This window comes from Gambusia affinis, linkage group LG23 (assembly GCF_019740435.1).
Source record: "Gambusia affinis linkage group LG23, SWU_Gaff_1.0, whole genome shotgun sequence".
Taxonomy (NCBI): Eukaryota; Metazoa; Chordata; class Actinopteri; order Cyprinodontiformes; family Poeciliidae; genus Gambusia; species Gambusia affinis.
Window position 1 is genome coordinate 13,307,837 of NC_057890.1, and position 18,353 is coordinate 13,326,189.

Here is an 18,353-nt window from a genome sequence, read left to right on the forward strand (position 1 = left end):
GTTTTAACATCTTTAGCTCAATCATAATCAACAAAATTTGGCTTTTGTAAAAAAAAAAAAAATACAAAAGAAACCCTATAATGAAAAATTAAAACTCATTTCTACAAAATAATGACAGTTAAACAAAAACATATAACATAACACAAGAGACTACATAAATATTTACCACCTTTAAGTCAGTAGCCATTTTTTTTTTTATGAAGAATAATTTATAAAAGCAACAAAATAATAAATCAAGAGACTGTGATAAAAATAATGCAAATGAAATATTTAGTAAGGTTTTCTTTTTCATCACATCAAATTTATAGCAAGATTTCATTCTTCATTTATATATATTTTTTAAAATGTAGTTATATTTTCCTTGATTCTTTCTTCAACAGTTTTAAAAAAAACAAACGACTCCTCAGATTAAAATCCACAAAGTTTGAAGTTTGGTTTGAGCATCATAACATTTATCTCGTAAATTATATTTATGTAAAAAAGTATGTGTATATTATCAGGTTGACTTTTGTTTTAGTCTTTAATTGCATTTAATCTTTAAATGTTAAGGTTTGTAGTTTAAGAATAGAGTATTTATGTTTATGGTATTGAAAATAATTATGGTTCACTTTTTACATGTTACATATACAAAACAACCAGTTCCAGTTCTTTTTACCTAAACATGTTTCTTGCTTTCTTTTGGGGTACATTTCCAGTTTGAAGAGGTTTTGACACTGTGGGATTGAGTTATGAATTGTTAAAAAAATGTAAAAACTAAATGCATTGAGAAATACGATCCAAACGGAATATAAAGAAATCGACAAATTACCAGAAGAGACTAAATTAAAGTTTTTCTGCACTCCTAGAGACTCAAAATGTATTCAGGGGCTAAAAAAATAAATAATAATAATATATCCCATTTCAAGCAAGGATCAGTTGATAATATATGCAGCTCTCAGAAAAGAAAAGAAAAGAAATAATAATAATAAGTTTTTATGGCATTATTTGCCTTTATTTGACAACAGCTTGATGGGAAGATATACAACACACATGAACATTTTTATGAGCTTTCCTATGAATATTTGAGAGCAAATTAAAGGTAATAAATAAGTATTTATAGAACCACAAAGGAAGGAAGTAGCAAAGAATGTGTAAAAGAAGGGAATTAAATTGGTAAAGCCAAACAAAAATCTTTGTAAGTGTTTTGGTAAATCTGATTTTTACACACAACGTTCTGTTGGTTGATGGCAGGCATTTCTACAGTGACATCATTTCAGATTGGCCATTATCTCGTGTCCTTCAGAAGAAATGCAGTCAATACTGTCCACTCCTTTTTTATTTGACCATCAATCCAGCCTCAGTGGCTGGTCCAAACGCTCGGACACACCCACTTTAACGGCCCCCTTTTGCAGAAGACAGTAATGGTAGATTGGATCGCTGTGCTCATTTACATCTGCACTCCGGCGCAACATACTTTCTATTCACACAGATGAAAATCGAGGTCAAATTCATTTGCAAAAGCAATCAAGTCTACAGATGAACTTGAGCCGTCCCTGAAACGGAGGACGAGCAGCTCGGACTTTTAAATCTGTCGACGTTTGTGTTTGAACTTGGTGTTTATCTTAAATTCCCACCACTGTGTTGCGACAAAATGAATTTGACCCTAAGCTCACTTAAAAGGAGCTGCACTCAATAATAAAGGGTGTTCTGAATTACTGAGATATCACTGCAGTGCAAATTAGGGAGTAATTTTGAATTTAGGCGACGGAATAGGTTTGTTAGGCATGAAAATGACAAAAAGGCTCTCCAGCAAGAAAACCCTTAATCCCAAGAGCGGGGATTAAATCTTTTAAGTCACTATATCTACTGTAACACCACAAAAAAACAGCTAAAATATAATGAAGACCTTGTGTTAATATCCATAGGTTTTAAACAAACACACTTACACAACAGTTGAAAATGAACTCTGAATGAACTAGAAGAAAAAAATGTTAAAAAAAACAAACAAATTGAGCCCCATGTTCTTGAATTACAATTGAATCTAATTTCTGGAGACATTTTTGGGAAAAGTCTCCAATCGACATGGTTACATTTGCACTATTTTTCAAACACATTTTCCTAATTGAGAGGCATAATTTAAGGAACTTGAGACAAATGTAACGTTTTTTTTTTTACAAAATATATTCCAAAGGTCACCTAAAATAAATATATTGAAAGAGAAGAAGTCTAGATATTTTAAAGTTTCAGAGCCATTTCATTACTAATAATTAGTGTATGGATTTCACTAAAATCCATATAACTAGAAATGTTTAGGGTCTCCTAAAATTAGGTTTTTATGTTAATGCACAAATGGTTCAAAAACATTTTGCCATTGCAACAAAAATCATCTAGATGTAGAATAGCAAAGTTGCTCAAGCAGCAGCAAAGATCACTGCAATTTTTATTAGCAAATGTTACGTTAAATGTTAGCTGTAGCTCTGCTGCCTCTAACTTAAAAGTTTTAATTCCGAAGCTAATTCAAATCAAAGGTTACTGTTCACAGTAAACAGAACAGCACTAACCATGCTAATCATGCATATTAATATTAGATGCTACAGACAGTTATTTTGAATCCTTTTGTCTTATTTAGAAAAAAGTAAAATGTTATTTTATGGCGACTAATCTCTCACTGCCTCTGACTCTAAAACTTCATGGCCACCTGTAGCAGAAAGGCTGGATGTCTGCAAGACAAGTTACGAAATATGATTGCAAATTAGTCCAAAAGAGGAAAGTTTGAGTTTAGGTTTTTGTTATTTCTGTCTCTTTAGATATTTTTAATGATAAAAACATGAGAGGAAGAGGAAGCTAAGTCTGAAACCCATATATAACATAAGAGAATTATATCCAATCAACAGTTTCTTGTTGACTGGAGCTCAAACAAACAGATTAATGGTAACCACATGTGGGGAAAGCACAGAGGAATAGAGAAAGTTGGATTTAATGCGGTTGCCACAGTAACAGATGCAGGTCACTCAGAGTGGAGGACCAGAACGCACATACAAAAATGTCTGCACAGATTTCTCCTGATACTTTTTGTTTGTTCTCATAACAGAGACAACAACTGGCAATTAGTTTACGTCAAACAGAAATAAAAAGTCAGACTTGTTGAATTTTTTTAAAGTTGGCTCCACCGCAGCGGAGCCAATCTCTGGGGAAACTCATACAGTCAGCATCCCTGCGCTTTGTGTCTTTCTGCCTTTGCTGCAGTTTCTCCCAATTTAACTTCATCGCATCTCCCCTGCCCTCCCCACGTCTCCTCATTTCCAACTTCATTGTTCATCCTCCGTCACTGATGCACATCATTTTCTAATGAAAAGTGACCCAAACGAGATTCTTTCCTACGTCACAGGACGGGATTGCCGGAGCAAACCGAGAGGATCAGTCCTCTCTCGTACCCACAGGTGGTTGGAACCACAAAATCTCAGCAATGAATGCGGCTCGATTCTGTGATGTGTGCAGTTAGAGCTGCTGCAAGACATGTTGAAGGATTTCGGTGCGTAGGAGGGATTTCACATGGCATCAGTAGGGAGAGGCAGCAGAAATTACAAGAAAAGACAGACAAATAGGGAGGAAAAGAACCACAAAAAGAAAGAAATACAACCAGTTCTAAACATACAGATGATGCAAAAACATGCAATCAAAAGAAGATGATCCCCATTCATCAAAATATTCAAGATGAAATTTAAATCCTAAAAACACTCACCAAGAACTGGACGTTGTCGAATCCGTTAGCCAGCAGGTGGTTCTCGTACTGGACCAGACCGATGGAGTCCAGCCACTGTCCGACGGACTGCAGCGGGCAGCGGGGACCTATGAGGGGGTGGAGGGGCAAACGCTTCAGTAGGGAGTAGCCGTCCACGCGGTAGCAGCGGCAGTCCGGCTGAGACAGCTGGCACTGCCACATCATGTTCTGGCGGGCAAAGTGGCTGTCGAAGGAGCCCGCCATGCTTTCTGATGAGTCTGTTGGCGAGGACGATTTCAGGGGAGGGGGAGTCAGAGGGGGATGGAGGGAGGGAACAGGGTGAAAGGGGGGGAAGGAAGAGGCTAGGCAAGGGGCATGATGGGGTTTGACGGGGTCAGCATGCAGGGAAGCCAAGCAGGTAAAGCGCCGATGTCCAGATGTTCTCAGAATCCAGCCAGAGGCAGAACGGGAGGCGGAGGGAGGAACTGAAAGTTGTATCCGTTCCTGCGGGGGTAAATCCTGCCACAGATCAGGCCAAGTGTAGATCCGAGTCTGTCGCCGTGCAAAGTGCAGTCACCGCCGCCGCTCTCACTTCAGCTGTTGCGCTCGCTTGCTCGCCTTGAGCCGGTGTGTGTGTGTGCGCGCGCAGAGAGGGAGAGAGAGAGAGAGCGCGAGCTGCTGCGTTGTAGATTTTTCTTTATCAAGTACTCCCACTCTCATCTGTATGCTTCTGCAGCCTCCTCTCTCTCTTTCTCCCTCTCTCTCCTTTTTTCTCAGCTCTGCCTCCCCCCCTCCTCGCCAACTTCCCTCTGGTCTCTATCTTCCCTCAGCGGCGATCGACACCCTCCCTGCCGTCTCTGCTGCTATACGTATATCTGCCTCACTCCATTGATAACAGCCACAACAGTTGCAGCTTCTTTTGTCTTTAAGCCAGAATCCCTCCCACACACACACACATACAAAATGAGTGAATACATGCCGTCCTGCATATGCACGTTTGCCTATGTTGTATGTGAAAGCAGCATTGGTGAGAAGGTGGAGATGCTTTAGCACAAACCAGATTTCTGGCTACAGTAACCAAGGTTAGAAATTGCTTTGCGTTGATGGATGAAAGAGCAGAAGAAGAAAAAAAAAAACAAGAATGGGGGGGATCAGGAGGTGGAGGGACATGGAGGTTAATACAGGCGAGAGGAGCTGCATGCAGAAAACAGATCATCACTGGAGGAGGAATCAGGTGGAGGAAAATTGTACTTTACGTTTTTAAACTATTCAAACCCTTAAATTATTATTTGTATGTTACAATTACAAACTTAATTTTTTGCATTTTAATTTGTTATGATAAACAAATTGTGATCTGGAAAAGAAGGGATTGAATCATTAAAATCGTTTTTACTGCATTACAGTTGCAGATTTCTTCTTCCATCTTTGCGCATTCAAACAATTTTATCCATTCTTCCTTGCAAAATAGCTCAAACTCATTCAGACTAGATGGAGAACATCAATTTAAAAGTCATGCTAGATATTTTCAATTATTTTAATGACTGGACTTTGACTTGGCCATTCTTTGGTCTAAACCATTCTATGATAGTTTGATTTGTATATTTAGGTTGGTACTGCTCAGAACTGCTTTGCATTTTTCTTCCCTTCAACTCTGAACAGATTCCTACAGGATTCAACTATTTTACAGATTTAAAGCCGATTTGAAGCCTTTGCTAAACTTTTTCTAATCCTTATTCCTGCTGTATTCTCTAACAAATATCTGAGGCATACATTTACGCGATTGCAGAAGTGTCTACTGTATTTTAGTCAGGGGTGCTGATCAACAAACTTTATATTTAGATTTTTAAAGAGAAAATTATAAAAACATGGACCCAAATTTAAAAGAGGAAAATCATAGAATTGAATTTCTATTTCTAATTATTTATTTCAAAAGATATCTGCAATGGGTCACTGTCAGAAGGAACACCTTCATTAGGAACCCAAGCTTATTTAACTGTGACGGATTCATGACAGTTTATAAAAGAAGAATGATATATAATAACCGGATGAGGGAGAGGATGTTTTGCATTTAGAATATGCAGAAAAATCCCCTGCCTTATTCTACTTTCTACAAAAACACCGATGTGTCACAAAGCAAACGTTTCTCCTTCATTTGTACCTCTCATCCACACGACTGGCATTTAACTGAGGTAAAGTTTTTCTAAAGTGTGTGGGCTTTGAGAGATTTGGAGAAATAATTATGTGAAAGTTCACTATGCCCACTTTTCCCACTTACACTAAGAACCCACACTAAGAATTTGGCACATTCACCTGTTTTTACTCATGACTGTCCCGTTAAAACGTCCATTGTTTTCTAAAAACAAGCAACAAATTTGTTGCGCAAAATTCAGCCTATACTCCTAATCAGAGGAACTGAAATAACAGTGGATGAATTAATAAAAAATAAAACACTTTTCAGATGTTAGAAACTCATAAAATCTTATGGAAAAGAGTCACATTGTCTACACTTAAAAGCAGATCAGTTATATTAAGATAAAGCTGTGAAGACAAAAAAAAACTTTTTTGTGTTGTTGTCACCCCCTGTTTAGTTGACTGAGTAGAAATTATTATACTGAACCTTGAGTTGCTGAGACTTTAGAAGCTCAAAAGTTTGCTTGTAATTTACATTTATATCCTGAACATTTTAGGAAATAAGAAATGAGGAGAGTGAAGTTGCTTTCAGGTAAAAATAAACCTATTTTTCAGATGACTGCACCGAGAATAATTCAGTGCAACCCCCTTCTTTTTATTAATTTGTTTTGGGGTTGTTGTTTTTTCCCCTCACATTTTTCTGCTTTCATCAAGCTGCACATCAGCGAATGAAAGTCAGCATTCGAGAGAGTCTGTGCGAATATCTTCGAGTTTTAGCAGGATTTATTCTTTAAGTCACACTGGATGCTGTTTACCTGAGGTAACCTCTTTGACGTCCAATCCGCTGCCGATCCCCGCGCCGATGGAGCTCATAATCTTATCAATCTAAACAGACGGGAAACAGACAGAGAGGTAGCAATGTGTACAGTACATATTAATAGGGGGAAAAGTTATTTCCCAGGAATAAAGCTATTTCCTATTTCTGGATTCATGCGTCACATAATGTGATCCTTATAGCAGCCGGGATGCTGAGTGTCAGCCGGAAACTTTCAGACAGCTGAACCGAGATGAAGAGAGGAAGAGTGACTGCTGGCTGCAGCACAGTGGACATGCTGCTAACCACTGAACTGTACAACCTGCTCATTTGTCAACCAGGCAGCAGAGCCGCCATCCACAGTCTCACAAGCAGTGATCACAATCACATCCCAACGAGCTAATTAATCAGATCCTTTACACAATGAATAATATATGTCTAGGACTTTTAAAAAAAAACAAATTTTTTCTGAAAATTTAACCAACAGTAAGTAAAATTCCAGTACAGAAATGTTATATTATGTCCATGTTCTGAAGATGAAGATTGTGGCTGACTTCACAGTTGTCCAGCTTGCAGCCTCTTAAATCCTCCATGAGGAAGATAAGCCACATAATATCACTGATAAAGAAGCTGGTTTTTCACAGCACATTGATGGAAAGTTAAACGGAAGGAAAAACTCATCCAGAACAAGGAACAAACCAAGCCGCAAGAGGATTATGAAGCAAACCCTATTTGATGGTAAATAAATTGGCACTGCCAGATATCCCAACACAGATGAGTTTAAGGACAGACTAGATGCTCCTGCAACTTATATATTTAAGTATGTCAAAGTTTTAAAACACCATTCTCACTGAGAACACTGTAGCAGGCTTTGTCGCATACATTTAGCCTAAAAACTTAAGGAAACATCTTCTGCCTGCAGCCCTATTTCAGTCGGGAAATTTCTTCTAGGATAAATTAATTTTATTTGAGATGTACATACTATTTTGTTCTTATTTTCTTTAAATAAAAGCACTTACATCTGAACATCATGAGTACGTCCTAACAGTCTATGCCTGAGTGATAATTATTAACAAATAACTTCAGTAATCAGTAGTACATGAAGTACAAATACCAAATTTGAATCAAAAATTAAATCTGCTTGAATCCTGAGGAGCTTTTGCCCATAATGCAACTCTTTCCATCTGCTGCTTTGTGTTTTCCCATCTGAAGTTTCTCCTTTAGATAACATTAAATTAGACAGGAAATGTTACCATAAATAGGAAAAAAAACCCTGATGGTAATTCATCAAGACAGCAAGGCAGGAGTTGCGTTGGGTAATTAATGAACATGTCCATGCAAATGTGGCACAGCATACACTAATGGGCTTTCACTCGCTTCATTAGCATCATTTAAAAAAATAGTCTGGGTTATTTATACGATTAGATCTGCATTTTTTGTTACATTTGCATTTTTTCGTAAAAAAAGATTCTTAATATCTCTCAAAGTTATGCCTGTTTAAAAAAAGTAGCTGAATAACTTTCATGTCAGGAACTAAAACACAGCAGCCTTGACCCCTGACCTTTACTCTCCACAAATCAAACTACTTTCAAATATTTGGTTTCTATCTGAAGGTCCAGGAGCATCGGAGTGGGAACACGGTAAATTAGCGCAGTAGAAGTCGAGAACGTTTCAAAGGAAAGTAAAGTGATGCTGCTCGGTGCTGAGGCTGCAGTTTTCCCTCCTGCAGAGACCAAACGCTGATTTCTTTTAATCAGTTTTATAGTAAGAATACACGAGTTGCAGCACAGCCACTGATCTGCATCTTTATTCCTCCTGTAATATCACCATTGATTAGATAATCCAGATCTTAAGCTGTCTGCATCATCTCACCTCCTCCCACTCGGCAGTGAAGGACGGGGTCCGCTCCAGTCGTTTCTCAGGGCTGGCTCCCTCTCTGGAGCCGGGCGTTCCTGGCCCCTGGCCCCGGTACCCAGACCCCCAGCTGTGTTCCTCCTGAGGAAAATACAACACATTTAAAAATAAAAAAATACACTTTCACATATAAACTATAACTTGCAAAAATAAAATTCAAAACATCTTTGAGCTTAAAATAAAAAAAAATAAAAAAAAAGATTTTATCACTAATAGCTTTATTTTCATCAAACGGAATATGTATTTTATATTCTGTCGTTTATAATTTATTTAGGCGGAATTAAACAAATCTCAAACGAAGCGCCAGCCACTGGAACACTGTGGCCCAGATTCTTGAGTTGTCTCATTGGCTGAACTCAGTTTTTGAAGCCACATCATAGAAACTCTCATTTATACACATGAATATTCTGGATAGTTGAAAATGCACCAAACAGAAACTTTTTTTTTCTCTTTAAATAGGACACAAATGGCAAAATATTTCAAAAAAACTATTGCAGTAGCCTTAAAGTCACACATACTGTGCTTCTGGAAAAAGTTCAAATCCCTTTTCAAACGTCATGTTTTTTTAATGCGGCGTCACAATTTAAGTGAAAAATACACAAAATCTGCAAAAATCTGGATATTTAAACTGAAACTAACATTCAGTCTTTTATGACTTTCACAACTTTCATTTTCTTCTGCTGAAGTCATGATCAAATTTACTGACTATGAAAACTGCAAATCCAATTCCAATTAATTCTAGTTGTCAAACAGTGCAGTAAGTAGCTTAAAAAGTCTAAGGAATGCTCCACATTGAGTCACTGACTTGCAGCATTATCTACTAGAGTTAAAAAATGCTGCCACTACCGTGCTTTTCTGTGGATATGGTGGTGTTTTGGTGATGCAGAACATTCACTTTTGTTTTGGAAACTAAAGTGACATTGTGACAGTAGGCATGATTTTTGTAACTATATAAAAAAAATGTAAAAAGTCTCACCTGAATGGGGGACACGGCCACCAGGTTGGAATCGGACTTGGACAGAGACTTGGAGAGCTGCAGGTCCAACACGCTGCGTGGGACGGATCTCATCCTCCCCAGAGTGCAGGCTCTCTCTTCGTAGCCCTCCCTGGCCTCGCCCCCCACCTGCTTCCCCTGAAGCTCGGCTACGTCTCCGTTTTGTCCCAGGGAACAAGAAGACGGGTGGTTTAGCGTCGACCATCCACCAGGCAGGCCCGCCTGTTCACAGTTCTTGGGCTGAAGCTGGTCCTGATTGACCCGGGTGTGGAAGATGGTTCGGTAAACGACCTGCGGCTTCTGGGACCTCTGGGGAGACGATTTGTTCTCAGTTCTAGAGAAACCCTGAGAGGCTTCGCCGCCGATCACAATGCTGAACTCGGGCGTCTGCAGCACGCTGCCCTGCACCTCTGAAGAAGCGTATTTAAAGTGCTTGGGGCTATAAAGGTGATAAGGCGTATCCGGCGGCTCACAAGCCGGAGAGGATCCATGAAGGAGGCCTGCGAACTCCTCTGGGATGAGACTTTTTCTGTTTTCCCCAACGAGACGACTTGAACTGGAGGAGGAGCAGAGAGGGGGCAGGTCTCGCTGGTAGGTCCCGTCGTCTGCAGAAAGGACACAGAAAACTAAATTACTAATCTGCCTGGAAGTCACAGCTGATAATCATTTTCTGCCTACAGTTTGAACATGCCTATATGAATTAATACAGAATTGATTTATTTAAAAAGTGACCTTCATTGAACAGGTTAGTATAGATTTTTACAACAGATTCATCACATTTTTTGCAGAAAATCATTCTTAGATAATAAGATTTTAGTCCGCTCAGTTCTGCCTACTTTCAGAATGAGGTATTGTAGGGTCTCCGGTCTCTTTAAATCCAAATTAGCTGCTGCTGGCCAGAACCCTAAATCAACATTTGCACTTCCAGGTAAAAATATATGCAATTATACAACCATACTTCTTTGAAAAGCATTAGTAGATGCTCCTGCACAACCAACGAGAATGCAGCAAGTGGTTTCTAGACGGTAAGTCAACAACAAAACACCTGATTTTTCCAGCAGCCATTGTGCAGAGAATGTGCTGGAGCTCTGCTGGGGTTGCTAGGCAACAGTAGAGAGCCAGTCAATTGTGACTCAACAATCAAGAGGTTTTTGAAATGTTTCAATTTCTACACACCAGAAAAACATTTACTGTTTAAGCACTTGGGCTGTTTTAAGAAGCAGTAGAAACCCAAGTGGAAGTAAAAAAATATATTTAATATTTGAATTTCAAATAATAGATTACCTTTTATTAATTGAGCCCAACTAAAATAGAGTACCTCATTTGTTTTCTATATTACTTTGGCACTTTTGACATATAAATCTTAAAAAGAACAATAAATACCAAAGACTTATCGTATCACATGCCATATTCAGGCTATTAGTTAGCAGCAAATGGATTATTTAACAGATGTTTTTGTGGATTTGGGGTCAAGAGTTCAAATAGTTTAAATAAATAATTGCACAAGCTGAATATGTCTTTAGAAGCTGCCTCATGCAGTCACATATGCAACATCTTTATAAGACAAAACAAACCTGAACGGTTTTTCTGAGAAATCCCCAGCAAAGTGACAAACTAATCAACGGTGATTAAATGGAACAATAATGATGTTAGTCCTTGAGCAGAGAGCCATTTCATTTCATTTCATTTCCACTGTACCACTGTGCTGTCTGCTGTGTTTGAAAAGCACAAAGAACATCCATTAACAGCCCGCCGTTAACCAGGCCTGAAGATATGACTCATTCTTCAGTGATAGTCGGACTCGAAATGTAATTTCAAACAGGAAGTAAAAGGTTCTTTTGGTAGAACTAATTGCATTGACTGGCCAAGTGGTTAAAATTCAGCAAATTATCAGAATTAGAAAACTTCTCTTTGTATTGCCAACTTTGCCCTCTTTAGCAACAAATTGTTAGAGATCTGAGAAGCCGACAAACTGTCTGGGGTTTGATTTTTTTGCAGGTTCTCACATTTAGCTGAGACAGGAAAACAACTTCTTTCTTTTTTTTTTTCAATAAATGAGACATAAAAGCCACATTTTTACACCCTAACCATTCTGTAAGGTCTTCACAACATTTATTTTGGTAAAATACAACACTGCAGTTCATAAATCTTTCTAGTTATCCTTTTGTTGCTGATTTTAGGAGGTGTAGTGAAACATTTGGCTCCACTCCTCCCTTCTCTCCCCGGGGTGTGTGTTTTTAAGATGGTTGTGTACACACACACATTTCACAACCATTGAAATAGAGCCGATAGCATCTCATCTCCAACAGCAAACCAAGCTCTGACAAACACTGAGCAAACTGAAAATGCTTTAATCCTAAATACTTATATTTCTCAGTCCTGCAGTTCAAGAATCTATTTAGTTCATATTTAATTGGTCCATGTTGTTAAAGCATCAATTATACCAGCAAAACTTGTAAAAGTATGACATTAGGGGACATATTGCAAAAACAACTGAACTCCATCACATTTTATTTAAAATAGTTTTATTGCATCTCAAAAAAAAAACCTGAATGGGCAAAATATTTGCTTAACTTATTCAGAGGAATCAGAATAAAGGATGGTAGGATTTATAAGTCTCACAAAATTTTTATTGCTGACTAGGATTATTGCAATCATGTTTAGACTTTTTCTTCCCAGGTCGCCTCTGAAAACTCAGGTTTTGCTTGAATCTTTGCTTCCATTTTCACACAGCACTATTTCTCATATTGAAACCAGGTGCTACTTAGAAGAAGCAACTTTTTTTTTAATGATGCAACAAAAATGTAACAATATTGTTAAATTATTGGTCATTGGTGCCATCACATTTGTCCTCCTCAGTGGGTAATAACATTAGCGTAGGATTGTGTATTTCCCTATAGGAAGCAACTAAATAAAAAGTAACTATCAGCTCAAAAATACAGTTTTGAAATAAGGTGTCTGAAAAGCTGGTTTGAGACGTACATGCTAATGGAGTGTGGATACATATTAGAACTGCTTGGTTTCTAATTAGTTCTTTTGTTTGTATTTTTTTGTAATTTTGAATAAGATTGCAGCTAGCAGCAAAGTTAAACAAAACAAATGGTTTGACTTCTGATTCACAGCATTGAAAATTTACTTGTATGGGGAAATATGTCCTTTATTCTACATAGAATAGTATTGGTAAATCTGCACAACTCAGTGAAATATTTTGAGGTCATTCTTTTCCTAAATCCTAAAAACATAACATTTTTCATATTTAAACTTGCACTGTATTCTTTCTGTATGTACATCTACATTATTCATTCTACTCAGAACTCTTCTTCACCCTTTGCTTTTTTTGCTAAAGTTGAGGACCTATGGTAACAGGTGAGCATGTTGGTAGCTATGGAAACAACCTGACTTTCTGGGTATCTGAGAGCTTTCAGCCTCCAGGAAAGTGAGGGAAAAGTGGAGTAAGCAGAGCTGAAAAAAAAAAAAAAAAAAAGAAAAAAGGTTTTTACAGACGGAAAGGTAAATTATCTGTAAAGTAAATTACAGTACATACAACGGTTGTACCTCAGGTAGAGGCAAAGCTAAAATAGCATAATTATAACTCATTGAAGCGTGATTACAGGACTTCTAATTTGGCTCCAAACAATCGCTGGGCTCCTGAAGTAAATGTGTTTAAGTAAAGCTGTGTTCCTTACCTGAGAGGTACCGGCTCAAATGAAGGAGCAATCAAAGTTTATGTTCGGCAATAAGCTTTTATGGTAAAACTCTGTCTTCCTCTGCTGAAGAGCAGCAACTATCTAAGAATGGAATGGTGAAAGAGCAGTGGATGCAACCCACTGCATACCTGGATTCTTATTGCGACACGATGTACACTATTGCAAACAGGTTGTGGCATGCAGCAGCACCGCCTGCAAAAGATGTGTTCAATTCTGAAGAAACAACAACAATACAGCTGTGATTGTGAAGTAAACATCACAAGCATGTAATTTATGAAGACTTCCTCAAGTCTTAATCAATGCTTCCAGTTACCATGTTAAAGCTAGAAGCTTCCTACCATGAGCTGATCATAATAAACTTAATATGAGGGGATCTAGAGCTTAAAACAACATATTTATCTCTTAGAAAACTGGAATTATGAATAAAGTTATTAAACTCAAGCATTTTTTAATATTCTGTTTTCTTTTTCCTCTATAATTACATGGCAAAACTTGGTAAAACTTTAAAAATGTAAACTAGTGGAGCATTTTGACATCCTTTAGTCTTATCTAGTTTAGTTAAGATATACTTTTGGATAACAAAACAACAAACGCACAAACGTTTAGCTAAATTCATGTATTTTAACATCGTAATTTAACACACAACACTCAGCAAAGTGCTAGTTTTCAGAAATTAACCAACAACTGAAAGCAGGTCACTATCTGGTCATGCCTAGATAACTATGGTCACCAGAAAACAGCCTAGTAATATTCATAGTAAATCACTATATTTTTTGGAATAAATATAGAAAACATATTTTGCTGATATTTACACTTTTTCCATGGCATTTTTCTCTTCTGACTCTACATTTTAAGAGGCTTTATTCACTAAATATATAAAGAAAAGAGGAATGTATAGAATAAATCACAAGCTGCTCTTCCTTATGTGCCTTTGTAAAATATGACACAGCCTGTAAGCTTGTTATGAAAGGCGTGGAACTGGAATGTGGGCATAATTAACTTTATTAGTTCCAACTGCGGGTGTCCCGCTCCAACCTGCCGTCTTTATTACATGTTCAGAAACTACGCAATCTGAGTACACAATTTCATTTCAGATTAAAAAGTAATATGTTCCATAGTTTAATTAAATATTGTGTTTTAGTAATTATCTTTCACAGAATTATGAAAATCTGTTTTTAGGGTGCCTGAGGGCACGTATGTGGATGTCTGACGTCACTATAAAAGCAACGTAAAAAAAAAAGAAAAAAAAAAAAAAAGAAGTCCATTCATATTGTTTTCCAAGTTCAACAGAAAAATGTTAACTTTTTGGTTCAATTTGCATGAGAACAGTGGATACACAGACTTACTATTTTTCCAAAAAAAATCCCATTAGGCTTTTTATTACTTCCTTTCAGAAATGGCACCAAAAAGAAGACAAACAAAATTATATCTAACATTTCTTACAACACAGACTTTAAAGACTGACTTTTTCCTCAAAGTTTAACATTTCTCCACAAACTGCTGATATGACTTCTTTTTTTAAGACCACTATATGCCTTATTTTAAATACTTTTGTAGTTTGGTCACAAAACACTGTCTGCTTCTGCATTTTTATTTTGTTTTGCATATCGACTGACATTGCAGCATATTGAAAGGAAAAAAAAAAATATTAATTTGGGCTTTAGAGGTGGGACGTCACTTCAGTGAAAATTAACTCTCAGATAAAATAAAAACTAATATTCTTATCTAATTGTGCAATTGTATCAAAGTATCCTAAAATATCTTTTTTATTAATCATGAAAATGCTAAATAGATAACAATTTAGCTACAACTTTAAGCTTTTTTTTTTTTTTTTACCAGATCTCACTAGCATGTTAAAGATGTTGCAAGTGTGATTTTTAAGAAGTGAGGAATTGATTTTGAGATTAAACCTTTAATACAATTTTACACAGATAAAGTAGAGAAAAATTGTTTATAAAAAATTATCACGAGGTTTATGCTTTACATTTAAATACCTTGTCACCTTCCAGCTGAGGCACATTTAATGTGTCAAAGTATACTAAATGAATACAAAGTGCACAGAAAAAAACAAAAGAGGAAAATAAAACTAACTTTAATTTTAGATTTTCTGACCAAGTAAAAAAGAAATTTGACAGAAAGACAATTAAGCAAAGGTGAAACAGTCTGTTGCAATAAAACGAAATTTTAAAAGAAGGTAAAGTTAAGGGTAGAATTTGAAAACAAGGAATGGGAAAAGAACAAAAGTGTCTGGAGAATAAAGTGTCTGACAGAATGAAGGCCTGACTGACATGAGGCATGAACAAGAGACCAGGTGAAAGCATGTTGAAATGGAAAGAAGAGAAAATGGGGTGAAAATGAGGTTTCATCTGTCAAAGTAAATCCTGACATGATCACAACAGGCTTCTAAAAGTCGAGTTTCCATGACAGGTTATCAAAAATGGAGCCGAGCCTTATTCATTATTGATTTTAACACAGCCTGAAGGTCACAGAGTACCCCAAATTTCCAGAAAAACACAACAAACATGAGCAAAAGAAGGTGACAAGCAGTCTCGCCACATCACCATCATGTCCCCCATTTTTGTTGAAAACGGCTCAAAGGAACGCACATGCAAAAAACAAAAACACATTGTGCTGTTTTTTTTTTTTTTTTCTATGCGCATCAGCAGGAGAACCTGGGAGATGATCCAAACATCTGATAAGGATGTATTCGCCGCTGCGTCTCTTGTGGCAGCGCAGCAACTGTTATTAAAAACTACAGAGCAATATCTGAGCTGTCAGTCATCTCTATATGCAGCTTGTGCTGCAGGAGCTGAAGCGAACATCCAGTCACGGCGGGGCTGCGCTAACAAACCAACATCCAGATGATGCAACGTCACATGATAATTGGTTGAGTTGAGAAAACAGAAAAGGGAACAAAACACTAGTTGAGAAAAAAATGACAGCTAAGAAAATCTTCCTGTTGAGGGTTGTTGGAAAGGTCGCATTAATTAGCCAAGTGGAAACAAAAATACTTTCAAGTGGCAGGCAGAAAGTTTCCATTGCAACCAAGATGTTATTTTAAATTAATCAGAGGAAGCGCCCATGTTCTGTCAGTTTTGTTTCAATCCTTTGATTTCTAAGCGTAACAGCTTGTACATCAGATTATGACTTAAACTGAGCTCTAGTAAGCCAGGCTAACATGTCAGAAAATTACATAGTTACAACTCAGATGCCACATATATGTAAAAACTAAGAAATCATCTCTGTAACAACCTCATAAAAAGTTACATAACCTCCTGCTACACTATGCAGAGGCTCTGTCTGCACTGATGAAAATGCACTGCATGGAATGGCTAAAACAGCAAACAGGTCGGACTTATTAATTCAGTTATTATTTTATCCTTTGGAGGTGTTCATAGACAACAGAGAATTAAATCCAAATACGCTCAGATCAATACAGACAGAAAAAGGGAGATTGTAACTCCACAGTTAAATTATACAACTTTATCCCAATAAATATGCTCTATAGATGTTTTTTAAAGCACTTTTTTTACTCATTCAGGGGATTTTTAACCAAACTATATGTTCAAAAGGTGACTTCTAAAGTTTCACATTATATCTGAATATATTCACAAAGTAAAACCAGATTTAAAAAATGGTATGATTTCTTATTTCATCACTGCTTGCTGCTATTTACCATCAAAATATCTATTGTGGGCAAACAACTGTAGCTAAGTATACAATTTTAACAAATAATGTCAGTCACTTACTCATGAATCAATACACAAATCTGAATCTGTATCCAATTCTGCCTTTTTGTCACTTTTTACCAGTTAAAACACCTTACTGTACCTAAAAACAAAATGTGAATGCATTGGTAATTTGCTGGGAGACAAAGTGTTTATGACACCAGAAGTGGTTTTACAGTAACACGCACCAACAGTTTGGGCTCGACTCTTTTCTGTGGAAGGCTGCAGATAGCAACTCCCTGGTGAGAGCATTACTTTATTGCTGATAGCCTGTGCGTATCTAAAGCCAGCCTTTGGGTGGAGGGGAGCCACTTTCCACACATTGAATTCGCTCTTTCATTTCTGACTCCAGAGTTTATTGCCACAGCAACAGGCTTGTCTCCTGTGGTAACACATTTTTCAAGTCCCATGAAGAGTGACAGAAGTCTCTCACTGGTGTCACTGGAAATACATTTAGTGCTGGTGTGAGACAGAAAGCAGTGGCAAAGTAGAGATTTTTTATTATCTATAAAAAAAACTGTATATAAATTCTTGACTCCTGTGTAAGCATATCCAAGTTATATCAAATTGGAGAGTTTCTTTATCGTCACCTTGCGATGCTTTAAACTATCAAGTCAAAAACCTCTGAACAATGAATTCAATTCCAAACAAAGGGCTTGCTTTAATTCATCTACGTCACTGTAAAATGTTAAACCATATAAGATTTTCCCTGATCTTATTCTTTTTTTTCTGTGTGACCAACACCAGGATGACTTTCACAGTACATTTCTCCACATTCCTTCCATTTAGTTATTCTGAACAGAGTCTGGCTGTCTGTGTCAGCTTCTTTTCTGTTCACCGTGACTCATCATTATGTTGGGTCTTCCTTTTAAAAGACTGAATGGAAAATTACACAATGATGCATAGACTGGACCAGGTACTGACAAGTGTGCAAATACAGCACTCAGGAAAGCTTGAATTTAGTGCAAAGGATCACGGACAAATCTCTACAGACTGAAACATGCTTTTTATCTCATGCTACTCTATACAGATACTCCATCTACACTGGAAAAGATGCTCTCACATTATATGTAAGGGCTGGTGCAGCAGGGGAGTTTGATCGACTTTCAGATTAATTCAGCTAATGATTATTTCATCGCTTTGGACTCACAAACTGTAAGGAGCGTTAAACTCTCGGGCCAAGATGGTGAGGTAATCATAAAGGATAGAAAAAGAAATAAAAGACCAAATTTTGACTTTAAAACAAATTTTGAATGAGGTAGAATTACTTAAACTATAAAACAGTGTCAATATCTACAGTAAAACAAGTCCTGTACATGAGGAAGAAGTCATTACTTCAAAAGTGAAAAAGGAAAGCTACAGTTTG

General features: G+C 37.1%; 1 protein-coding gene across 5 annotated transcripts in view; it reads right to left on the minus strand.

Annotated features, from left to right (window-relative positions):
- The window catches only part of anks1b (ankyrin repeat and sterile alpha motif domain containing 1B), a 184,575-nt gene that overhangs the window by 43,969 nt on the left and 122,253 nt on the right, over positions 1-18,353 (minus strand). For all 5 annotated transcript variants that reach the window (XM_044107729.1, XM_044107728.1, XM_044107731.1 and 2 more), the window contains 4 exons: positions 9,535-10,157; positions 8,517-8,639; positions 6,646-6,715; positions 3,722-3,828 (listed from right to left, as the gene is read on the minus strand). In XM_044107729.1, coding sequence (XP_043963664.1) covers positions 3,722-3,828; positions 6,646-6,715; positions 8,517-8,639; positions 9,535-10,157 — 923 coding nt within the window. The remainder of the gene's footprint in view (positions 1-3,721; positions 3,829-6,645; positions 6,716-8,516; positions 8,640-9,534; positions 10,158-18,353) is intronic.